General features: G+C 40.7%; 1 protein-coding gene across 1 annotated transcript in view; it reads left to right on the plus strand.

Moving 5' to 3' along the window:
• PTPRG (protein tyrosine phosphatase receptor type G) overlaps positions 1-26,937 on the plus strand; it is a 413,639-nt gene that overhangs the window by 82,320 nt on the left and 304,382 nt on the right. The window contains exon 2 of the mRNA XM_042799608.1: positions 10,367-10,471. Within this exon, the coding sequence (XP_042655542.1) occupies positions 10,367-10,471 (105 nt within the window). The remainder of the gene's footprint in view (positions 1-10,366; positions 10,472-26,937) is intronic.

Consider the following 26,937-nt stretch of genomic DNA (forward strand, 5'->3'; position numbering starts at 1 on the left):
GTTCTTGCTGCCAAAGGCCTTAGTGCTCTTGCTCTTCATAGTATGAGGTTTTGTGTCGAGATCTTTATTGCATTCTCCAGAGACAAATGACCAAGGAACCGAGTATTAGTTTTGGACCCTAAACAGCACCAGACCCTCCAGCTGGGAAATTTCCAGAAAAAAAAATCTTGCCTGGGTGAAAAACTAATGGTGAACTGCAAAGCAAAGATGTACGTTTGACTCATTTTACAGATGACATTAGCTCTGTAGTATTTATAGTGTCTTTTCCCTTTGAACAATGCAACTTACTTGGAAGCAAAGGAGAGAGTTCTCAAAATGGTAGGTCACATTTTTGGGACATATATCCCTGACTAACAACTTGTTCAGTCAGCACAAAAAAATCTCTATTTATCTCAGTTTCCACTTTAGACTTATATTTTGGGAAATAAATGTGGATGAAACCCTTTGCTACAAAATCTGTATGTAATGCAAGCTGTCAGCATAAAAAAAAAAAAAAAAGATTAAAACCCCCTGTTTTGTAGATCATAAGCCAAATTAAATACATTTTTACACAAATAAAAATAAAAGCTTGTTTGCTTGGTTCTACTCAGCTTTTAAGTTTGATCCTAAAATAGTTTTTGCGGAGCTGGCTGGAATTGCCATCACATGCTGGAGGCACTAAATCTGGCTACCTGGGCACTACTGATCTGTTTCAGTGCAGAGTGATACAAATCTCAAGTTATTTCTGCTCGATCCAGGGGAGCATGCTGGTTTATGCCCTTCCATCTTTCCTTCAGGAGATTGTGCAGCTATAGATGGCGAGACCTGACTGCAAACTGAGAGGAAGATATCTCACAGTGGGACTAGAGCATTTCTCCTTTCTTTTCTTAAATAGTTCTTTATTGAGCTTTCCACCTTCTGCATTAATTTGAGAGCCTGAACCAAATAACCAGGAAGAGATTGATGTGGCCTCACTTTATTTCCCACAGTCAATAAATTGTTAAATGGGCCAAAGGACACGGGTTAAAAAAATCATTTTGTATAAAAAATGAAGAATTTTTATTAGCTGACAGGGCCCCTGTCTCTGAAGACTTTATAATGGGGCAAGTTTGATCTCATGCCATGCACTGGGAGCAGCTCTGTTGGCTTCATAAAGTGCCTTGCCATTCTCCGTGTGAATGAAATCCACACTGTGTCCTGCATTTTCTGCTGAATGAATGCCAGGCTTGCTGCTTCTTCGGTGTTAGAGGCAGGTGGGTCTGAAGGGGCTGCCTTGGAATGAGGACTCTATGCTGACCCCTTGCCCGGTAGGAATCTGGCGTGCTCTTATGCAAGAAGAGTCTCCCTCTGGGGACTCTGCATAAGTTCAGCAGAGAAGGCCCTGGTTGGTTGGATATATGTTTGTCTTTACAATATAATGCAAAGGTGACTTTAATGGGATGATGACGTAAGTGAAATGATAGGCTACCTGTGGGGGAACATGAAAGTGTCTGGCAACATGGCTGCCTGGGTGGACAGAAGTCATGCACAGAGCAGGTCTGCATTACAAGGTCTTTGCTATGGTTATTTGGATGAGTCTAGTAAATATCCTTTTTTTTTTTTTTTTTTTTTTTTTACCAAGATACTTCTTGTTATGTGACTTCAGGGAATCTGGTTTGAAAATGTAATGAGGCTGTACTATGACAAATGCTGGCAGTGGATACAAGCAAATTATCTCCAGAGCAGAGAGGTGAAGCTGGTGATTTTGCATGAGTTTGTGTGTTTTTGTGAGTATTACTGGGTTTCATGAAATGAAAATAGTATGATTCTGCATTAAACAAGGAATTGAAGGTACAAATTCTCCATTAAGGTCACATTAATTTGCTATTCAGAGGCTGCTCTCCTACCACTGTGCGTGCTGCAGCACCTGATTATGTGAGAATGAGAGTGAGACAGGTGGTTCCAGCCATGCTGTTTTCTGTTGTAAAACCCTTAAGGTTTACGTACTTGCAATAACGAAAGCCCCCTTTTGCCACTGCTAATCCATCATACAAACAAGTCTCCATTATACATGTTCAGTTTATACGTTTCCTGGATAAATGCTGCCATGAATGAAGAGACCAAGATGGCCCCTTCTCAGTGTGCTTGTGCTGATGGATTCAAGTCCCTTCTGCACAAATACCCTGTGCTGCCTCTGGGTTCCAGTTTGTTCCAAACTTGACTTCAAGCTTGCCCTTGGGGGAAATAGGGCACGGACATTGGAGCTGGCTGTGTGAGCAGTCATTTTGCCCTGATGCCAAGTTATCATTGTCAATGTTTTCATTGCCTTGGTTCACTCTGACACGGCTATCCTAGATATTGGAGAGTTGAGTTTATCTGTTTTCTCCCTAATATCTGCTGTGAGTCAGTCAGCACTGGCTGAGAGAGCCTCAGCTTTCCTGTGGAGGTCAGCCTTGCTTATGAACCTCTGCTCTGAAGCTTTATTTCTGTGTTTGCATCACTCATTGTTATGAATAAAATTCAGAGGTAACATGACCCTTGTGAAGTACAGCATGGAGAGGCGATGAACAAGGATGAGGATTCCTCCTTTTAAGAAATGCAGATAATGATGGTTAACAGAAGTCTGAGGGGCTGTGAAGGATGCACAGACCAAGAGTTTTCAAGGTTATAGAGTTTTCAGGTGCTCCCAATTATTTTTCTGTCTGACTACCCGAATTAGATATGTCTGAAAGGAGTCTGATTTTTAGGATGTAATGTGCGTTAGTCATCTTTAAGTTATCTTGACTCAGATGGCTAGAATACCAGTCTGTTTGAAAACTTTATCTTAAGGGTAAATGGAGTGTATTTCTGCCTGCAGGGAAGTGTCAGGGAACAGTTCAGTGGGATAAAGGTTTTACTCGGGGTTTGGATCAAACACAGCTGGTTTTGATGTGTTTGCAGTTCTCAGTGATGGGAGATGAGTGTTTCTGAAGCTGGGATCCTCAAACTTCATTTCTGCAGATATCCTCGCGCTGTTTGCAGTGTGACATGAACATCCTTCATCCTGGAAAAGTGCAGTTGTCTGGGGCATTTTTTTCTGCTCAGCATTTCTGCATTTTCTCAGGGGAAAAGGTAACAGATTTGGGTTATTTTTCATGACATGTTGTTCACACGGGTAGATTTGAGCTCATGTACTGCAGTCTGAGAATCCTTACTCTAAGGTCAGAGGGTATTCCCCAAGCTCTCTGGCAGAAGCTTTGCTGTGGGGCACCGTCCTCCTGGAAGGGGTGATGTTGCGGTTGGTTTAATTTGTGTGGTTTTTGTCTTGAGATGGAAATTGATGGCACTGATGGTTATTTGACTGACTTGGCTTATTCCTAGAAGTGCTGCAGGTGATGCCAGTTGACATCAGTGGTCCAAATTCACCAGCTATGTCATATCTTGCACAGCTGCTGCCAGCATTGTAAGCCATGAAAATGCAAACTCAAGCCCTTTCTCATCATCCAGCAGCATCTGTCTCTTGGCCTCCCAAGCTTTTTTTTCCTGAGTCTCCTTAATGGGGCATCATTAATACAACTTGAAGTTGCCTTACTGTCTTGCTAATGAGTTTTGCTCATCTTGCTTATGAAGCCAGGCAGACTGAGAGAAGGATCTGTGAGAACTCGTGACTGAGGAGACTGGTTTGCTTTTCCTTGGGAGGGCACCTGCTCTGCTGGAGGGCGGCTGATAGCGCTGGCCATTGCGGTACACTTGTGTGTCCTTGTTCTGGTTTGGCATAAGGCTTGATCTGAAGAAGGAGACTTTCCTGTGACCCTTAAACTCTATCCATTGTCATATAAGAAAAAAGACTGCACTGAAAATCTGCTTTCTGTTGCTTGATCACATCAGCTCTAGTGCTTTGGGCCTTGCAATGTGTTGATACGTTGGAGTAATACAAAATCACATTACACGTAACTTGCCGGCTTTGAATGGAACAGGTTACCAAGGGTTAATGCACCTAGTGACTGGTGTATTCATGTTTGGGATAAGGGCTTTTAATTCCGCTAGTTAATTTAATCCCCACAGTTTGACAGCATGTTCCCTGGACTATTTTTCATCTTCAAATTGCAGTCTTCTGGTTAGTTCTTGTAAAGGCCTGCTGTGCTCTGCATTTATGTTCTTGTTCTTAGGATTTGTGCTGTTACCATATCATCTATCAGACACATGAACAGAGAACGGCTGGTGTGAAAAGTCCCCATGTCATTTTTAGGAATAGACCCATGGATTGTGCTCATACAGGAATGAAGGGGCTGTCTGGGTGACTGTCATCTGGGAAAGGGATATGTATCTCTTGGCAGATGTAGCATCCGGGTGTCTGTTATTTCACTTAGTTGTGAGAAACTTGTGATTTGTAAGTCCCGTATTTTATTAATGGAAAGCTGTGAAAATTGTGTGTACATTCACAGGGGAATAGATTTTGTCTTTTATCTGATAATCAGAAGAAATCTCTGCAGCATAATCAAAGGAAGAAGTCTCATTCAGAAAATAATTTGTTGATGCTGTCTGACCACCATATGTTGTTTTAACTTTCATCCTCCTTTGGCAGGATATGAAATAATCTGCAAAAAGCGGGAATCCATGGCTGAAGAGTCTGTTTAAAAGTAATGCGCTATCAAAATGGATTAGCTGTGCCTGAAATATTTCTAGTTTTATTTGCTGTCAAAGTGTAATAAAATATTTAAGGCAAATAGCCTAGTTTTGTTTAGGAAGTTGTTCATGAAAGAGCTGAGAGGGATGAGTTTAATGATTATTTATTTTAATTGTGCAAAACTATCTTAATTGTTTAATATTATAAATTTATTTCCTGTCAGGTTTTGTTTTGTTTGTTTGTTTTGTTTTTGTTTTTGTTTTTTTTTTTTCCTCTCTTTTTCCCGTCTGGCCCATTTGACAACGTTTATTCTAAGAAATTGCCCAGAAGCCTAAACTCTTCTTAGCAGAGCATGTGTTACAGTGCATAGCATTGCAGTGTCTTCAGCTTACCTGCTTCTCTTTAGCACAGTCCAATTAAAAATACAGTAAATGCATCTAGATAAAGATGCAGCTTTTTTTTTTTTCTGAGGCGTGCTTGAAGCGTTAGGCTTGCAGATGGGTAAGTGTTTTGACTCACCGATCTCTTAAACTCCATTTAAGAGATGATAGGAAAGCCCTTCAGGTAACGTTTCTGTGCCCTCCTCCCCCTTTTTAAAATGTGGTGTTGTGCTGTCTTGAAGAGAATAGTGGCTTCCTTGTCTTTGAAAAGTTTATTTTCTACAGGCATTGATCTGATAAAGAATGCTAGCAATTATTTCTGTATGATTTAGTGCTTTTTTGCTACAGACTAACAAGATTTTATTTTGTAACCTCCCTGCTTTAGGTGTTTTCATAGTGTGATACTACTCTGGATTCCAATAGTCAAGTCTCTTTTCCTCAAAGGTTGGCTTGTTTTCCAGCATTGGCACCAGGTTGAGCTACATCACTTAAGAATTGTGTCTACACTGGGGACTAGGACTAAAACTGATTTAACTATTTAACAGTATATAGTGTCAAGTTACAGAATGATTGAGCTGGGCAATGTGCATACCTTCGACTTCGTACAGTTTTAATTGGAACAGTTGAAAACAGATTTGTGTGCAACTCTCATCTTCAAAGAAGGCTTTAAAGAATCTGAATTTGGCACACAATCTAGTTAATCTACCATCATAACTAATGATTTCATCATTCAGACATAAAGTATCGACCTTAAAGGATTTTTCTTACACAGCTGATGGCTTGATACCTTTTAAACACTAATGCCGAGGGTATAATCTCTCTGAATAGTATAATAGCTTTGTATTTAAGGTAGATTGGGGATAAAATTTTGTGTTTTCATGTGAACTATGAATACCAGTAAGGTATTCAGGCAGGAATTACCTTATCATACCTTTGAGGGCACTTATCAAATAATTTTTATTGGAAAGTTAATACATTGAGACAGAGTGAATGGAGAGCTGATCAGAATGCTAAGGCACATCCCAGCATTGCATTGCTTTTGCTCTCTGCAGATATGCGGCATGGGTTGATTCATTTAGCACATCATCTAAAATCATGTAGCGTTCAGTACCGATTAAAATTATATGAAATTGTGTGTAAGAGATTTCTCAGTGTTAGCTTTGAAGGATCCCCTATTCCTTGCAGAAGTAGTTCTGATAGGCACAGCACAACTCCACTGACTGCAGGTGTTACGCTTCATGGACACCAATACTGCACCACCAGCCAGAGGAGTTGCTTGGGATTTAATTTCACGCTTGTGTATCTGAGTGCAAGATTGGTCCCCTTCTCTTTTAATCGTGTATCTGCAAGTCTCAGACCATGTATTATGGTATTCATTACTCTTCTGCCATCAGTACTGGCATGATGTATCAAATAAACCGTACAGGGCAAGGGCTTCTGCTGTCCCTTCTTTTCCTCTCTGCCTCTTGCTGTGTCTGTGTGCCTATACCCCACCCCTCTATTTTGACTGCTCCATTTTAAACCTTCCTGGATCACATTCCTGCCCCTCCTATTGTCCTGATTTCCACTTCCCCAACTTTTCCAGGGTTCCCAGAACAGAGGAGCCTCCCCATATTTGGTCTGTGCTGGACCAGCCCTCCTAATTGCTGGCTTTTCTCCAGCATCCAGTTCTGCAGGAGTGGAGCAGGAAACCACTTGGCTGCACTCTGTTCTTGAGCTGTTAACTGTCTCCCAGCTGAAAAAGACTTGTGGAAATGTGTAGGTATTGGTGCTAATATAACTTTCTTAAGTATTTTCTCTTAAACTTGTTTGGATGTTAGAAACACTGAAAGGTATCAGTTGAGTTTGAGTCACTTATTTGCATGTATAGCTTCTGAAACCATGGGATTGAAGCATTTCACAAAAATGAATAAATGTACTCTAATGGCTGGAACTGAACAAAATATTTTAGCTGTATATATTTTCAGTAAAAGAAGGAGGTTCAGCAACACTGACATGCCTTGTCAGTTTTCATTGGTGGTGTCAAGTTTTGAAGTTACATCCCAGCCCCCCCCCAAAATCTGGGAAAAATAACGATTCTCCCTCAAACATAAGATGGTTTTGAAATATGAAACAATTCCTTTTTTGAAATAACTTGACTCCAAATGCTTTGGCTTTTCCAAACTTTTATCTGAAAAGTCCCTGTATCCTCTGTTCTGTACCTTGCACCTCTTCAAGTATGAGAGAGTCTGTTGACCCCAGTTGACACCACAGAACAAAAGCACCATGAGATTGAGTCTGTGGTTTCCTGATGACTTTACCAGTATAAGATATTGCTAACAATAGGTATTTGTTCCCACAGAGTTTTCTTGGAGTGTTTGTGTGGCCCAATGCTGAAATGCATGGCTGTACTCTGAACAGGCTGGGGAACTAAGCCAGTTTAGGGCAGAAGGTGGTGGTGTGATTTTTTTTGATAGACAGACCATTACCTTTCTAGATAACACCATGGCCAGAGATATTGACCTATCATCCTTTTCCCAGAGTTTCTGCAGCTATCCAGTAAACATATATTTCTCTAAATTGCTAATGACTACTGAATTATTGCACGCTTGTAAGGGGACTATTGACATTAATGTTCTGCTGCCTAACAGTGATGTAGGATTTTATTTAGAACAGGATATTCCAATTTGTTTCTTTTTCAGTCCTACAGAAGATATTTAGCAGTATAACCAGCAAATTCCTTCACACAGTTCTCTTGACAAATGCTTAAGCTCCCCTCTTGGTTAGTAACATCCTTTTCGGTAGAAATAAATTGGTGTACAGCATGGCGCTTCACCATTTATAAGCATAGAGAAAGGTACAAATCTATTAAGTGTCTATGCAGAACACTAAAACTGCATATTTTCACAAGTATGTCAGGTTTTTAATTGCATAAATAAGATGCTGACTGAAGCAAATGTTCAATTTCACATTAAAGTTAGGCATTCATGAAGGCTTGGATTTGCATAATTTAATTTTCTGCACAGAGGGTACTGAAAATCAATGGTATGATTCATAGCCATACCATGGTTGCCATGTGGCTTTTTGATGGTTCAAGCTAGGAGTACAAAGGGTTTTACAACTTCAGATGTTTTGCACTGACTCAGAGCCTTTTTACCTTCAACAAATGTTGATTATTTAGACCTAGTTTCTTTCTTCTGATGGTGAGGCACACAGAAAGGCTCACTGAACAAATACCTGCGGGAGTAACTTATTCCTTGGAGGAGAAGGGTGAAATCTTCCTTCTGCTTGCAGGAATCAATTTTTCTAGGCTACAGAAACCCCACAACTATTTACCTCTTCTATGCAGAGGATGTTTGGAAGAAAGCTGCTGTTGTCTTTGATTTTGTAATAAGGAGGGACTTTGTGTGTATGGCTCAACACATGATTTTTAGGTGAATAATAAGGCCATTTTTTTCTGATAGCTTTTCTAGCCATCCACTTAGGTTATTTCTATGTTCTCTTCCTTGGGATTTTCATGGTCTCTGATCTTTGCTCAGGTTTGGTTTGGTTTGGTTTTTCTGCTTGGTTGTTGTAGATTTTTAGCAGAGAGGGTTTGGGTCCCCACATTACTTTACCTGCTCTTTCCTACTGAAATGAGTGCCTATTGCTTCCCAACCAGGTAAATATATTAGGGTAAATCAGAAGAGGAAAATAAGGTATGTGATATAGTGTTGCCTACAAATCCTGGTGGCATGATGTGTTCCAGCATTTCTAGTTCGCAGCCTGGAGTGCATTAGCATTTAGAAAGTTGCCAAGAAACCTGGAAAACTCATTCAAATCAGAGGCTCATAATAAATTGCACAATTAGTACCTTTGCTTGCACAAGAGAAAATTTGGCAGGGGCAAACCTATGATGCCTTTCCTGAGATTGCATGACATTTCCTACATCTTCAGGATTCTAAAATCTTCAGAAATCCATGATTCATGTTGCAGAGTGAAGGTTGTCTGTAGAGCTGTTTAGCACCCATGCATAGCCCTCGGATAGAGCATGATCTCAGCTACTGTGGTACAAAGCGGGGTGTCACCCAGAAGCTTTTGTAAAGGGAAAGAAAGCTAAATTCTGAGTTACAGGTGCTTGATGTTCAATAAAGTCCTGTTACAAATCTTTGTTTTAGCCCAGCTGTAACTGGCCTGGGAACAGAAGGGAGTACAGCACTTGGTGACTGCATCTGGGTGGCAGTGCTTTACATGGGTTTCTAAAGTTTTAACTTCAATTATTCAGGTAGTTTCTTACTGATCAGGTAAGTGGTTTGGGATCGGTTGGACTCAAATTTCCATAGAGCCAGTTGGTGCATACTTGTTCTTCACATTCCATGTCTGTGGATCTAAGAGTTTCTTTGTGTGCGTTTATTATAGCACAAATGATTTCAGCTGTGGTTCTCTGAGAAAAGTAGTTGAAATTATTACACATTTTTTTACTGGCATTTGTGAATTCACACACCTCCCGTTCAGTTCAGTCAGATGCATAGAAACAACAAGCAAAATTGGCACGTAAAAACTCCAAACAACCCACATCCTCATGGAAGCTATGCATTACTTTACAAGTTAAAAAATACATACATATTGTTTGAGGTCTAAAAGAAAAATCTTGGGATTCAGTGTAGGATGAATTATTTTCTTTCTTGGTTGATGAATTTAATTCCTTCTAGCTTGTTAAGTTTTACATGGCTTTCTTCATTAGTGGCCTCTCTTTCATGCCATAAGGCATTGGTATTGCACGTTGGGTATTTTGTCTGACATATGCAACCTTCCTTTGGCTAGAAGGTGGTGCTGCATGTCTGCCTTGCTTGAGTAAATCATATGAGGCGATGCTACTTGAGCCTTGCTTGTGTTGAGGATGTTACCTGGTGTGCTGTGGGCTCTGGTTTGATGGTCGTACACGGAGGAGATTCATTTACTCCCCAGTGAAACTGTTCTACATGGGATTTTCAGATGTGGCTTAAAATAGGTGCAGTTGTGTTATCCTGGTTATCACCTTACTGGCACGTTCCACATGGTTGCATCTGTATTCCTTTAAGGATCTTTGATAATTTTTGTGTTGAATTACATTTGGTAGTCACTAGCAAAGCAAGCTATCCTTTGGGTCCAGACAGAGAAAATTTGGTCATATGTCATGGCTCATACTTGTTTGCTTGCGTATATCAGAATTTCCTTACGGAAATTACTGGAGTTACATGGCACATGCCTGCACGACAGTAGTGGCATCAGTGAGTCCTGGCTTCTGTGAATCATCTTTGGATGGTGGGGTTTCATGGCTGAGGAACATGCCTCTTAAATTTTTTTTGTTTTTTAAGCAATGCCAAGTTTTTAGTCCCTGCTCAATGAAGATGTAAGTTTCACAGTATAAACTCCAGGGAGTAAATACCACTTCCCTAATGATTCCTTCCTCTTCTTTTCCCAGCTCTGACTGAAGGTTATGTTGGCTCTCTGCATGACAACAGACATGGTAGTTCTGTGCAGATACGGAGGCGAAAGGCTTCGGGGGATCCTTACTGGGCATACTCGGGTGAGTTGACTTCTTCAGAGGACTGAAATATAAAATATCTCAAAAATGAATTTGTTTCCTTGCTTTTTGTTACTACTATGCACAGAAATAGTTTAAATTAGTTTTACCGTGTATTTTCTTCTACTGACTTCCTTACAAACTCCCTCTACACACATCCTCTCCTTTTCTTCCTGCCATTTACCTGCAGGATTTGCTGCAGGATTATTACTCTGCTCTTTCTTTCAGTCAGTTTTCAGTTTCTTAACACACCCTTAAAAAAGCATGCTCCCACAAACTTTTCTTTACTTTCCCTGTCCAATAAGTACATTCCCAAGCTCACCATTTGCTTAACCTGTTGAGCCTTTTATAAAGACTGCAAGCATTCATATATACATCCAGATAAAAAGAAAAAACAACAAAACAAAACAACAACAACAAAAAAAACTAGAAATTTTATAATTGTTTCTTTGTGTGCATGTATTTTTGCGCTAGTGTGTAATGACAACAGTGAGACCTGTCAATGCAGCATCACACCAGGATATGTGATGCTGAGAAGGTAGGACATTGGAAGGGTAATTTATTGTTTGTCCGATTGCTCTTAAGTCTTATGGAAAATCTGATGTGTCTGCACAACTTTGAAATGCCACAAATCAAAATATACTTCAGAATGATGTCTTTGATATATGGCTTGATGATTGGTTCAGGCAAGTCTAGAAAATTCCGGGTCTGTATTTGAAATTGTTAAAGAGAACCCAACACCTTGAAATCAGGTTAATAGCTATGTTGAATCTATGGTGAAATATCTAATATCTAGAAAGTTTTTATGAAGATTTCAAGTATCATAATGAACTTGTGCATGCTTTTATGGGAAATCTGGGATGCATTTCAAACATTTGGTGCTTGTCCAAGAGGAAGTTGTGCAGGCCTAGTTTTAGCTGAAGGAAAAATACTACTTTCTAAGTAGTCTGAAGACTGATGCCAGATTAACAGGCAAATGTTAATTTTTGTCTGCCAACCCATCTCTCTTATACAGACCGTAAATTTAATTAGAAATTAATGGTTACAGGTAGGCTTATTTTTTTCCATTAATACAGAAAATACCAGATGTCACAAGTTTTCTCTGTTAGATCTCAAAATACAAGCTATCTCATTTGCAAATGAGGTCACGCAAGTGAAATAAATCTAAATATTTTAGTAATGTAGGACAAATGACCACTTTTTGCTACATTTTGAGATTATCAGATGGACAAATATTGCCACAAGATATACTTCTATATTGCAGCTTAAAATAACTTTTTTAGATTTTTAAGCCCTCAAACTCATGAAATGTAAAAGTAAGAAAATAGAGGAAGAATTTGTATGTTGGAATGAATGGCCTGTTCCTATCTGCTGTCTTGTGTAAAATATTACAAGTGCCACTTGGCAAGCTTATTTTGTTTCTGTTACTGAAAAACGTGTTTAGAATATTCATTGCAGGTAGTTAAAGGATTATGTTTTTTAAAAGGTAAAACACAAGTAGAATTATTTTGTTTTCATATGTGTCAAAACTCTTTGCTTGAGTTACTAGAGGTTTTTTTTTTTTAACCAGTCCTGGTTTAAAAAAATAAAGGAGGTGGGGAGGAGAGAGGGGAAAAAAAGCCCAAACAGACAAAGCAACAAAACCCACAAACCCACCACATACCAGTTTATGCATAGACAATTTTCCTAATTTTATTTCTGTGATTATGTTGTTCTTCCTCGATGAGTAATATCACTTGTTCACCCCTCCAAAAAAGCTTTCACACCCACAAATTCTTTTAGATTTATGTCAAAAGGAAGTGTATAGCCCTGATGTGTAATTATACCTTACCTTTTGGGGTTTAGCATCCTTTTGTCTATTGATAAATCTCCTGCTTATAGGAGGAAAATTGCCAATTTGTTTTTCAGAGAACAGATAGTGACTTCTCAGCCGTCAATCACATGCCATTCTACCTGATTAGCGCTACCTAATTAGGACCTTTTTGTCACTATTACTGATAAAAAGACTGAATTAGGAGATGGAAAAAGTGGAAATGATATATTTACCAGCACTTGTCAAGAAACCAGAAAAGGATATAATATCGTTTTCTCAGAATGATTTGTCAGGCTACTGTTTGAACAGAGTGACTTGAAATGCCATTCCAGAGGAATGTGATTTGGGACCAAGTATTCCAGCTGCAGAACCAAAGGTTTCATGACATGAAATACAGGTGTGAGCAAACAGCCTAGGTACAGCGTGCCGCAGCTGTAGGGGTTGTGTGGATACTTCATCTGAGCAAGCCCACCCTGGAAGTGGAAGGAGATGTGGTGTCCTGAGCCACGCCGTGGTCTCTGCCTGCAAGGAGGAGCAGCTCTGCGTCACTGAGCCCCATGTAGATGCCTGGGAGCAGGAGGGCCAGGGCCATGGGCTAAGTCTGAATGTCAAGATGCAGGCAATGAGTTGGGTTGCGTCTGATAGGGAAAAGGCAAAGGGAAGTAGAGACTTGGAAATTACGTGGCTATTTTTGAAGGAATTTTACAGGGTTGATGCTGGCAATACTGAGACTCCTGCAGGACATAGCATCGCTGTGAGAAAGGGAAGAAACTAGGATGAGCCATTAGGTGGGGAAAGGAGCCCATGCTCTGTTAGAAATTGGATGTTTCTACAGGCTGCTGCTTTTTCTATACGTAGGAGATTATCTTTTCCACCCTCACTGGGTTCCTTCCAGCTGTATGCAGGATTTTCAGCCAGTTCAGCCTCTCCTCTCTGATGTCTTTTGTCCATATTTGCTCACTGAGGGGAACAAAGGTAATGAAAATGCCTAGCTTCTGTGTTTAGGATGAAGGTGGGAATAAATGGTGGGGGGCAGAGCATGCCAGACAGATGTTTGTTTCTAGCCGAGCACAGTAAGGAGGACGATCATGTTACCTGTTTCTTTCTCCTTGTTTCCTTATTCCCCAGAATATGTCCCAGGAACCCTGAGCAGGGCTTGGCTAAGCAATTTATGTACTAATGTTTGTCCTGTGGGTAGAGTTTTGGACATGTGTAGGAAGTTTACATCAAATGAGTCTACAGGGAATGCAAACTTGACTCTGCAGTAAGCAATTAGCCTGTGTCAATGGATTCTAAGCTCTTTTACAGACATTATCTGGTAGACTGCTTTCCTTCCCTATCTTCAGATGGTTAGGCCAGCTCCCCTCCAGTTAGCTGTACAACATCTGCTGGCCCAAGCCCAGCAGTAATGGGTTGGGAAGAAAGTTATGCTAGACTGTGCACTGGTGAATCTGAAGCTGCTTCTAAGGAGATTTGCTAACTGGAGTAAATAAGACCAGGATGGGTCCTGCCAGCCATCAGTGGACAGCCATCTGTTGAACTCCAATATTGACCAGTGTGCCCATGTCTCTGCTGGGCCTACATTAGGCTTTATATTGATTTCAGCTGAGCTGTACTGATTTGAAGCAGCAGAGGCCTCTCTATGATTACGGCTGTGCCTGCCTGCTTACAGAGCTTTTGTGTTATGGGGCTTAAGTGTTCTGTAATAAATCCTGAGGTGGACGTGGAGAGGTCTGAAAGCAGCCAGCCAGTTGTGGTTTTCCTGCCTGGGGGTGGAAAAAGGTCACAGTTGAATTGCAGAGATCCCTCAAGTCTTCATCTTCCACAGGATATATCTGTCCTATATTGTGCTTCTAGAGTAATTTCTCTGTAGCCTGTAGGAAACCCTTCTGCTGCTCTGTGCTCTAGTGGAGGGAGAATGGTCCAGGAGCTGGTTTAAACTCTGGAGATCAGGAATTTTCCTGGTTTCATGAGCAATCTAGAGTGTTACCATGTACTGCCTGGTAATACCGCTCTTCTCAGGCACAAGAGTTTAGAGAGTATGAATTTCAATTATTGATTAGGAGTCAGACAACCCCCTTGGGTCTGTAACATTTGTGTAAGGCATCTATGTAGCTAAATATCCCTGCGACAGGACCCTGTCAACTTCAGTGCCCTGTGGCCATACTGCTTGTGCCCTGGATAAAGCTGTGGAGTCTGTACCACAGAGCGCTCTCTCTTCCCTGTCTGATTGTAAAGGAAACAATTTTTAAGCCTCGTTAAATAAGCCTGTTGTCTACAGACACAATTCTGACTATAACATTTATTCCAGTTCAGAAATAAAACTCACAAAACTAAAGACTAGATAATTAAATGAAGAAGGCCCATTTTAAATGGGTTCTGTCAAAAAGACAGAAGGAAACACAATCAGCCTTTCAGAAGTAACTTCGTTAAGTCTACGCTAGCAGCTCTTTAAACCAAATTCAGAAGTGAGCAAACACTGAAAACAGAAGACTAACTTGTCTTTAAATAGGAACTGCAAGACTGAACAGAGACTGAGATCTCCTAGATGTTCTTTTTGGGGTTTTGCAGCAAGCTCAAACTACATTTCTAGAGGGATTTCTCTGTGTGTGTGTATTCATGTATGTTTTGGCAAAGTATTTATTCCATGATCATGTCTTACGGTTTCCCAAAGACTTCCGTCTGAAACTACAACTGGCCGCATTACTTGGAGTGTAACAGGAATGTGGAATAGGCACAGCACAGTCAGAGGAAGAAGTAGGTGTGGATCCTGAATGTACTTTAGTGCAGTCTTTGCTTTTCACAATAAAATTTTCTGTTAGGCTGACCACCGAATGGACAAGATTGAAATGATTTTTAGCACCTCCTTATAATTGCCATGGAACTCAGTGTGTTTCTAAAACCCGTAATAGTAACAGATAGTAGTTCAGGTGCCTTACCACCAATGTGGAAATATTTTCTTTAAGTATATAAGCTGTTTTTAAAACAAAGAAATGAAACTGGAAAATAAATCCTACAGAAGTACGTAGTTGAAATGTCTACCAGATCCAGGCCTTTCTGACTGTTCCTCACTTGTGTAATGTATGCTACTTCACAGAGCATAATATTCCAGATGTTTAAAGATGCCTCTCAGTGTCAAGTGTTACATTTGTCAGTGCTGAGAACACTTTGCTGGTGACCTGTGCAGACCCTATTTTGCCTTGCACTAGCCAAAAAAATGGGTAGTGAGAGGGTCAGAATTTTGAGATGCTGATGCAGGTGCTTGTATCTTAAGTGATCGTAGCTCTGAAGGTCCTATACCCACTCATATCTGTTTTTTTTCTGAAAAACTGTTATCTAAAATTATTGTGACAATCATTTAATGAGATTGTGGAAAACTAGAAGTGGATATGGGGAACATTGCACCTTACTCTGTTACTCAAATCAGGAAACTTCTCATGGATTCTTCAGATAGAAGATGTGATGTCTAATTATTTCCAGCAACATATGTGATCAATGGGTATGGAATGGGAGGCTGCCCTGTCCTGGGGCAGGATGTTGTTAGGTGATGGTGCTTTTATCACTGGAGTTTCCCAGTTGAGCTGCGGTGCTGGTGCAACTGGTGTGCCCGGCTCTCGTGCTGGCTGTTCTGCTGATCAGCCCCAGTGTTGCAAGCTGATTCACTCAAGGAATACTCTTAACTAATCAGAACCATTTGGGCTTCTTGAAGAAAAAAAGCAGACACTGGTCAAAGATGTATATGTGTTCTTTTTCCTGTTTATTCAACTATGGCTTTGTAAAGAGAACCCTATGTAGAAAATGCATACAGTTGTTCTTTCTCTTTAATCTTAGGGTGTATTCAAGGCATCTCTTTCCTCTTTGTACCTTTGATATCTCACTTTGTGTGAAATTATTAGCACTGCTTATGATGCTTCTGTTCTTCATGCGTGTCCTTATTGATGTTTTTTTCTGTCTAAAATCTTGGTTCCTTTTTCTCCGAGATTCTGTGCAACTACCATGAACATTAGTAGAAGTTAATAGAGGAAAAATGGGCTCCACAAGCGTAGGGATGACCTTGTGAATGGGGAAAAGTGTTCATTAAGAATAGGAAAAACTGTGGCCACGCTCTCATGCCAGTGGACACTATCAGTGTGTGAATGCCTTGTCCTACAACACTTAGGCAGTTATTGCTTTCCTTTAAGATGCTATTATTTAAAATATAACCAGTGGTGAATATAAGAATTGAGTGTTCTCCTCAAAAGCAATTGCTGGCATTAAAACAAGAAAGATCAGTAAAGGTTATTTCCTGAAAGAACAGCAAATGGTGTTAACTGTGATGAAATGTAACTTGCTGATGTCCTTTGTAAATGTGTGAATTTCTCTCTCTTTGCTTAGATTGTTCTCATTAAATAAGCTGCTAATGTGAATTGGACAGGAAATAATCAGCACATAGTAAGGAAAGCATCAAGACTTATTGAACCGAGAGGTAACTAATGGCCCATATGCCATGGTCAGTATTTCACTCTTTGTGTCCCTCAGAATAATAAATCTCGATATTGACCAAAACTCTGGCATACGGTGTCCACGGTTATCGTTCTGCTGTAAGAGTACTCATCTCCATTAAATGCAGGATGGTCAAAATGAGCAGGTTCTGGCTCTCTCCCTTCCTCACTCTTTTAAGCTGACTTTCTAAAGAGGAACTAAGATGAGAGAACTTGGCAAAATATTCCCATTAATATCTGATCTAATCCGTAAACTGAGCTTTGAATATTTTATCTGCGTTCATCAGAGATGAATGGTAGTTTTCACTGAACCCTGCTAAAACCAGCTGCGATGCATTCGTTTCCATGTGCAATCTTATTAGAATAACAGTTGTTTCAGAAATCAATGCTACACTCTTTCATAAGAGAAACACGGAAAAACAGCTTGAGAGTTTGTTGTTACTGTCTGAGCATGAACCCTGATTTTTAATGTGCACAGCTAAAGTAAGTGGTATACTGCTGTGTATTTTCTCAAATAAACAGGAAATACCATCTGTATATTTTGATTGTTTGTATTCTGATGGTACTGGGTCATGCATCTTCGTGTCCGTGAGCAAGACACTGGACAAATGTGCACTGGACACATACTTGTTTGCAGAATCTGTATCAAACTGTGTGCTTACTAGGAGGATGTCAATAATGATTTTTATTTATCCTTAGCTATTCTGCATTGTGAAGTAAAAAATAAAAAATACTATTTTTTGGTTTTTCTGTGAGAATGAAGCCATAAGTTTTCAATTCCTGTCCCTGAGAACAGGATACATTTCCCTAACCATAAGCTAGCGTGAATAAAGAATTCACAATCACATGTTTGTGTTGAGTATTTAACATTAGCAGTCCTCTAAGGAGAGCCAGCCTTGCCAGAAGCAGTCCAAGTAGTTTGTATCATTTTTACTAAGCCATTTTGCTGGGGAACACAGCTTTGATTGAGAGTCTTGTCATTTACTTTGTTTGTCTATTGGCAAGTTTCTAAATAATCTGCTAAGAAAACCTCAGATAGTAATTTAGTTTCTACTTAGACACAGACACGATTTCCTTATTGAATACCATTAATACTGTTTACTCTCTCTTGCCACCTTTTCTTGTGTGTCACGCTTACAGGTTATTCCAAGTACTGTCATAGTCAATCCTAGTATCCAGTCTTTAATGAAATGGTTGACGGAATTTTTAAATGTTGGATGCTGTTACGGTGAAATTGCCTTTTTTCTTATTTTGGCAAGGGTCTTTCTGGAAGTTGATTGCTTTTCATTACTTAAATACATTAAAGCAAATCACTGATTTTTTTGAATGCTTTGAATATTTTTGATACTCTTTTTGAATTGGTAGGCCATTGGCAGATAAACAGCTTTAAGGCACTTAAATGTAAGAGGTACAAAGAACCAGACGTTCCCTCCACTTGCATTCTTTCATGAAATTTTCCCTACCACAGCACAAAAGTGTAAAATAACTACAACAGATGCTGGATGAAATCTTTAGAACTTCAGATCCAGTTGTTCCAATAGTGCATCAAAGTATTTTTATTTTGCACTGCTGCAGTCACAGCTCTGGCTATCTATGCTGAAATGAGGAAGCACAAAGAGCTGCTTTTGCTGGGGAGGGGGGACCTCTCTCTTCTTTAAACGTACTGTGCTTTTTGTTGCATTTTCTTTCAATGTGAACACTGGGACATTTGTAGAAAACCTCTGGAATGACAACAACCAGTGCACTGTTTCATAAAACTGAAAGTGTGCTGAAGTGCAGCAAAAAGTTGCCAGTTTAGCTGATTTCTAGGCATTGAAATAAACAGTATTAAATATTTCAAGCTCTTTACACATAAAACCATGTGAAACGCCTATATTTTAAACACACAAAGGAAAGATGAAGTATTTGGGTAGCAGCTGTAATATGAGCTCAGCAAGTGGACTGGAGAGTACACAGAAGGTTGGAGTCTGCTGTTGCCTTGAGGTTCTTGAATGATTGCAGTAGTACATTGAACTTCCAGTCTTGATTTCACATGTAACTAAACACATATAGGAGAATAACAATGGGGAAGAAAGTATGTGAACAGCAAGGATACTGCAGTAAGAAACAAAGCAAGCAGGGAAGCTCTGAATAGCCTTGTAGTGCATGGATTAAAAAGAAGTAGCTTGGCACAAACATTATTGCAATAGTCCAAGCATGAAATAATCAAGGAATGCATCAGAATTCTAGTTGCAGGATATAAGCGGAGTCTTTGTATGAAAGGGCTGAGCAAGGCCAGGACTACAGTTGATGCAGTAGATGTAGAATTATTTCCATTATTTTTGCTATGTCAGATGGCTGCTTTGTGTCATTCCAGACACTGTTCAGAAGAGAGTCTTCTTTTCAGTATCTCTGCCACAGGAATTGCCCCATCTTTCCCCTTTCCCAGAAAGTGTCTCCATCTTGTAGAATGTGGCATCAAAGATTTGCCGTTTTTAATCATTATGATCCTTGAAAAAGCAGCCCCTGCCTGCAGCAGGAGTCCCTGTGTCCCAGTGGGTTCCCGGCAAAGGGAGGAGTGAGCAGGAGCAGTGTTGCGGTGGGCTGCGGGCAGGGAATTCCCACCTGCGGCCGTGTCCGCTGCCAGTGGGATGCTGTTTGCGGGAGGTGGGCAGAAGTGCCATACGTTTCTTCCATGTTGAATGTCACATGCCTGTTAGAGAAAGGTGGAATTAGAAAGAGTCTCATCTATGTATGTTCTGAGGTGTCCTTTAGTATTGCAGTATCATTTCACACAGTGGTTTGAGTTGGAAGGGAACTTAAAGCTCATCCAGTTCCAACCCCCCTGCCACGGGCAGGGACACCTTGCACTAGACCAGGTTGCTCAAAGCCTTGTCCAGCCTGGCCTTGAACCCTTCCAGGGTATGAATGCTTAGCAGCTGAGGGAGTTGGAATTCTTGTGATGTCTCTGAGGTAAGTGTGTTTACATGGTGGGAACTGAAGGATAGGGTGGTTTAATTTCTTTGATATACCCCATGCGGTGTACAGCAGAGTTGGAAATTCATCCTGAGTGCCAGTGCTGTGCACTGTTTCTTAGGCCACATATCCAACCTTATCAAATACTAATTGAAGAGATCTTGGTTGCCTTGGAGACTGCCTCTTCTTGGGGGGGAGAACATGTCAGTAGCTCAGGCGTTGTGAAGCTCCTGAGCTAACAGAGGCCTTCCAGCTATGGAGCTTAATTCTTCTTTCAGCAGCAAACTGAACTTCTCCCTGTGCTGGCTCCTTTGATGAAGCTCTCGGTCTGTTTGGTCCTCTCATTTTTTTCCAGTGGGGTTGGGACAATGTTGGGCTTGAGCAAGAAGACATTCTTTTCCTATTCAGCTCACTGAACATTTGGCTCTAAATTACAAAGTTTTTTATTAAAGACTGCATTTGCCCAAAGAGTTGGATGGGCACACTTTTAACCATCAAATTAAATAAATATGAAATCCTGCAATGGAGTGCAGAGCTGTGCATATAAATTACATCTTTAAACAGCACTTGAATTATTTTCTGGAAATGTTTTTAACTCTCCTGTGAACTCTTAAGGGTCATCTCTGTACCCTTCCTATCTGAGGGAGGCTATTGGCACCGGAATCATTTATTTAAGAGGTATGTTGCTCTGCAGCATAAAAGTAATGTCAAGCCTTACTGAGAACCTGAGTATCAAGCTTCTGTTTTTGTAGAGCTGGGAAAGCAAGTGGATTTAATTCAATTGAACTCTGAATGAATATTTCCTAAATATGTGTTCCTACCCACTCATATCTCTTAACACTGCCCAGTTGTGAGGTGAGTGGGACTGAGGGTTGATGTTTTCAGAACAGTTAGTGAGATGACTCATTTAATTCATGAAGAATTAGGAGCCCTATGTCCCTGTTGCTGATCTATGAAGACTGCAACTTGAGTTATCATAGGAGTGGTGGGCATTGATGACTCATGGAGTCCTTATGGTTGAACCCACAGTAGGGTGAGATTAGTTTCAGATATAACAACTTTAAAATACTTAAGTGGACTGATTTGGCCAGCAAGCAGTTCTTCACCAAAGGAGTCTTTGCTGCCATGAGTATTAGGCTTTCTATCTTTCTCAATCTCAAAGAAAATCCTGCCTGTTGTCTTCCAAACAGTACTGCTGAGTTTAACCTAAGCCAGTCTGTTCCACTTGTGGCTGAAGTAACTCCTTCCTCCCCTATGTTTTCCTTTGACTGCAGTCTTACTTCATGCATGTTTACTCCACACTACTATAGGATTACAGCCTTGCAGGCATGTACGCAGATACACATCTATCCCAGTATAGCTGCTCTAAGGTAAGGTCATGTTGTGATCACAGCTGTAAAGACTAGGAGGGTGCAGCGAGGCTGGATGCCGTGTCTCAGATTACCCAAGTGTGGCTGAGCAGAGGGCTGAACTGAGGTCTCTGAAGCTGGCCTGTACTGCTTTTTTTTTTTACCTCACCGTAATTAGAGCATTCACGCCAACATCTAAGTTGTCCAGCTGCCAGAAGACTCAGGAGGAGCTGTTTCACATAGGGTTTTTTATTTCTGACTCATTTCCGAGACTTTCTCAACTGTCTTAGTGTATAAATTTCCTTAGAAACAAACAAAAGAGGAAACATCCCTGCAATTGAATGCTTGAAGGTGATGAGTATTGGCATGTGGACTGCAGTTTCTGTTGCTTTTCCTATGTGGGCTAGTGAAACAAATGTCTCCTGTCTGCTTCCCAACTCACACATATTACACTCACAGCTAGGGCTGAGGTGACGAAGGTCCATTAAATATTGATCACGTACTTTTACACTGTGCTGGATCAGGACCTCCCAGGACTCCTTTGCTATATTTCATATCATCTGGTCCTTGAGCACTGGTCTCAGTCCCATGTTCTGAGCTCCTGTATGAACAAGCCAGTGAGTGGACACACTCAGAATGAAGAATTGCATGTTATGTGATTTGCTTTGCGTTTGTGTGGATATATTTTTCAAGTACAGAAAAAAGATTAACCCTGAGGTAATGATGACAGTGAAGTCATGGAGAGTTTAGATCACTACACGTTCAGTTTTACATGCCGTCTTTTGCTCCTGAGGTGTGGTGGTGTATCTCAGTCTGCTGCCGCCGAAGTTTTCTGGCCCTTTGGGGTATGAAAAGTCATTTTCCATGCTAGAAGCTAGTCTGCTCCTAACCAAAGGTGACATGAACTTTTCAGATATATTCCAACTTGGAATCTTCTGTGGCACTTTAGATCATGTTTTTAATTTATATTTCTGTTGCTGGAGACTTGAAATTGAGACACTGTATCTGCATGATACAGTATTATCATATGCTGATCTCTGAGGAAGGGGGCTTGCTATGTGAAGGTAAGTTTGCAGAAAGAATTGGATGTGACTTCTGTAAAGAAGGGTTTGGTGTATGTAGTTCAGTTACTGTTTATATTGCGCAAGGGCTCCCCAGATGTCTGCAGGACTTAATTGCTCTCAGTGCAAACACTGAAAAGTTACCTTTACCTTAAACTTGTACAAGCCATCTGAGAGATGGCTAGGTGTTAAATGCATGAATGGCTGAAGCAGTGTGTAATGAGGTGAGGATTATGAGCTGGAGAAGGTACTAAGAGCCTTCCCTTTCTGTGCTGTTAAAAATCCCCAGAACTGTGTAGCTCTGTGAGCAAAGAGGTGCTTCATATTCCTGTGAAAAGTCTCCAATGCTGAAAAAGCTTTGAGCTGCTTTTGTGGCCTTCAGTAGCGCTCCCTGCCACCATTGCCTGTGTTGTGATAGTTCACTTCACAAAACGAGTGGCTGTGCTGTGTCAGTAAACTCTCCGACTTCTCAGGTTTGATCACTTGGACAACAGGTTTGGAAGTGGTGGGGAAGGGAAGGGGAATTGTTAGACCAGATGCAATAGAAAGCTTAAATGCATAGTTTCCTTAGGAAACTAGGCTAAGCTATTATGGGCCCCTATTCAAAATTGCAAGCTCTCATGAGTAGTTCAGAGTACATGCCAGTTAAGTTCCGCTTCTGTGAGGAATTCCCTGCAATATTAGCAGACTGGAGAACATCTGGATAGTTCAAGTGATCAAAATATTAGTCACAGCTTTGTCCTGTTGTGCGATGTGAAGTACAACTGTTCAGAGGAAGCAGTCCAAGTCCTGCAACCTTTGTGTTTGAGGCCATCCGTGGTCTTGATCATACGTGCCAATGAAGGAGGTCTGCACAGAAACCCTTGGAAGAGCTGCATGGTAGACAACCATCTGTTTGGCATTAACGCGAGACCTTAAATTAGGGAAGGTGGTAGTGGTGTGGTTCCTGGACACGTGACTCAACATTGCATCTTATGATTACTGTATTAACTGGAGTGCAGAGTATGGTAAATATTTTCAGATTTTTTCCCCAAAGTACTATTGGAAACTGTAACAAAAGTAACTGCTGGGAAAGTAGCTTTGCTGAGTTATGCTATTTTTGAAAATGCGTAATACTACATAGGCTTTTAAGTGATACTGGGCATATTTAACATTCTTCGATGTTAATTTCCTGGCATACGGACATCTTGACTTATTAAAATAAATAAGTACTTTCAAATTTAATGAAATGATGGAGGAAATGGCCTTTTTTTTTTTTACATTCACGTCCGCTTCGCTGGATAATTTAATGTTTTAAAATGTAAGTTCATATTAAAGTTTAAAATTCAAGTATTGGCTTTTAAAATTCTGTAATAAAAAGGGTTTGCTGTAGGAGAGATGTATGAATTAGTGCGCATGATAACACGATTAACAAAGTCTGGCTGGTGATTTCTTCTGTACAAAATGCTAGCTGTAAATCCTCCCACTAGGACCTACAGTGACTGTCTGGTGGTAGGATCTACTAGGACTAGTATCCGTTCCTTTCCTGGGGCATTACTCTGTAGCCTGTCAAACTCTCCATTGCCTGTATTCCCAAGTGATGGTACATATGTGGAAAAGGTCTCCCACACTGTTCACCTTTTCATTTTTCCCCACGTTTTACTGGCTCTTGGAACTTCCACTGTAAGCTCCTTGGAGCAGAGATGGTCATTTGTTTATGTTGGCTATCACCGAGATCTTTGTATCTTCTTTTATACTAGATTTGTATTTTTGCTTCTGAGGTATTTACATCCAGTGGGAAGGATTTCTTCATAGCCTTAGGTGTTACTGTGTTATTAGTAAGTATAGGAAATGTTCTTTGGTCCTCTCCTCTGTGCTGAGGGAGGGTAAGAATTCCCTGGAGGATAAGTAATGCTCAGTTTAGTTGACTGAATATAAATATTTGAGTCCTAAATATTTAATGGAAACCATTGTGTTTGAATGTAGGGATGTGCAGATGATGGAAGTTTGCTCTGTGTCTTGCATTTCTTGAGAGACTGCTTATGTGCTGTGTTGAAGCCAAGGATGGCTTTATTTCATTCCAAGGCAGACTAGAAACTGAAGAACTTATTTTCAGGGAGAAAAATGGCAAGGGACCCAAATGAAAAACCTACTCAGCTGAAGCAGAGGTGGCAAAGTTCACTGTGATTATATTGATTTTAAATTACTGTGCAGAGCTGGGACTAGCTTATGTCTAGTCTTGCTCATGATGAGAAGAAGAAAGGAAGAAGGCATGAATACTCCTCTCTCCTCCGCTTCCAAATATTTTGTTACCGCTATGATAACTGAGAGCAGTCTCACCCTCCTGATGTTCCTGACATGCAAAGGCAGGGGCATTCTGGCATCCTCAGTGGAGCTGAAAGGGGATAAGAGGCACAGCGATACTGAAATGTGTTTTTTGCCTCGGCAGCCTACCCCTGTGCGCTGGCTGCCTGAACCGGAGAAGCATGCAGTGCCCTGTTCAGTGTGTAACAGATGCCTCCAGTCTGTCTGTGCCCCCAGCTCTACGAGAGATGACACTAATAGGAAACAGAGCATGTCTGAATTTGATGTATTTTTGGTAAAAAGTACTACAACTGCCTATACCACAAATTATAACTAAGCTAGTATTAATAGCAATTATCAGCACCAATATTCATTTACTAGAAGTTTTCCAGAAAAGTCATCACTGTTTAACTTTACGTAGTTTGCATTTGTTTCACTGTCAATGAGAAAATTATTCAGACAATAAGAGTTAATGTTTTATTTTAGACTAGTCTTTTATCTAATTTAATATCCAGTGTGCCTTTTGGGAACAAGAACTAAGAGCAAATAAAGCTAATTGTGATAGAAATTTGATACGTTACTGTAATGAAACTCTTAGTTGCCACATGACTGAAAGAGCACGGAAAAATGTCTTGTACCTGCACTAAATCTAGCAAAGTTGTGATAGGAGATGTCGTGTCTCCTTGTTTGGTGTGATGGAGAGAATGCCTGAGGCTCTTGGGTAGGAAAGAGGACTATTTCTGTTTTTTCAACAATCTGACATAGTGTGCATGCCTGGGTTTATGCCAAGCAGTGATGCAGCCTCCAAGTGAGACTTTATTACTACAGTCTTAGATGATTAATTTTGTACCAAATGGTATGGGCCTGAGTAACCCAGAACAAAGCAATAATGCTGTTTTAAAGATCTTCAGTGCATCCATTACTTCAGTTTCCAGTGTCCTTCTTCACAAGGAAAATATTTGTTTCTTATCATCAAATCTTCAGGTAGAGTCTGGGCCATAAAAATCATAGTGAGCTCACAGTGGCTTGTACATTTGTTATGTTTAACCTGGACTTAATTGAGGGAATGTCTAAGAAGGTATCCTTACTTGTAGCACTTCTGTAAGTCTAGAGATTATTGCCCAGCCATCACTGCAAGGGAGAAAAGAAAGCCATTATCTGCCTTGAGCCATCCAGAAGACTGAGAAAGCTGGGACTAGAATTGCAGTCAGGGTTTGTGGATGTGCTTCATCCCTTTCAAGACGCAGGCTACTTCTGTACGTGGTAGCACACTTGTCTGATCCACCCAGGGCAGCAGGTGCTTTGTGTGTTTTCTAATCAGTGAGGCTTTAGCTAGCTGGAGCAGGAACAGTTATTCTGACAGTGCAGCATTTATTGAAGCTGCAGAGCAGGATGCTACCTGCTTGTTCGTGTTGGGTCTGTGGATGTAGGAAGAGTTGGGGTGGTTCTGTAGGTAGGGCAGGACTGCTTTTGCATTCACAGCCCTAGATGTTGCAATAGCTTTGGGGTTTGGGGTGTGTTTGTTGGTGTGTGGGGGGTGTTGTTACTTTTAAATTTAAGCTCAAAGATACTTTGCAGCTACCTGGTAGAAGTACAGGTTACAATAATCTATCCATACTTTGCAAATCGCTGAGCTTTAATATCTTTATCTAAATGCATTTTTTGGGCACTGCTTGGCTCTTAGTAACCCTCTGTTTGTTAAATCATTCTCAAGGTTTTGCACAGTCTGGTCTTTAATAAATAAAAACACAAAACAATTTTCCTATTGTTGCTGGAAAAGCCTCATACCCTTATCAACATTCTCTGGCTTGTCTGGGGAAAGCAAACACACCCCCTCATGCCAATGGCCATATACGGGCAGCGTCACATATTATTTCTGTAGGATCATGACTTTTGTCACCCCTTGCAGTGGAGTATTTGCATGAATAAATAATATGATAATGTGCTGCTGTCTGAACTTACCCGTGTTGGGAGAGCAGTGATGCTGTGAGGCAGGGGAGCAGCCATTCAAACACTTGCACTTGTACAAAGAAGCATTTTTGCCAAGTCTGGAAAAAGAGAAAATGAGTGTGGGAATCCTTTCCCTGTACAACATTTGTGGGCCAAGTGTCGCCTGCGTAGCCCCATCAGAAGGCCCCTGTCCAAATCGGAGGTTTCGTATCCAGTGGAGACTCAGGCCAGACTTCATCTGGGCCTTGCAGATGTTTTGCCAGGTGAGGGTGCCTAGCAGAATCAGCTGAGGTGACCTCTGTTTCCCAACATGTGGCAGTTCTGCTTTCTGCTTCTTTTTAGCCTAGGTCAGACTTCAGCTAGACATCATAAATTTGAGTCTCATTATCCGTTCTCAGCAATCCTACATTTCCTTGCCTCCACATGTCTTCATTCATTGAATGTCCATAACAGGACAGAGATCTCCTGCCAGTTACACTGTTCAGTCTCGCCTGCAAATACTTCTTTGAATAATTGTGCCCATTCTCCCCAAGACTTGCTTTCACAATAGGATATATTGCTGAGTTTTTAGTCACTA

This window comes from Tyto alba, unplaced genomic scaffold (assembly GCF_018691265.1).
Source record: "Tyto alba isolate M040663 unplaced genomic scaffold, T.alba_DEE_v4.0 Super-Scaffold_3, whole genome shotgun sequence".
Lineage (NCBI taxonomy): Eukaryota > Metazoa > Chordata > Aves > Strigiformes > Tytonidae > Tyto > Tyto alba.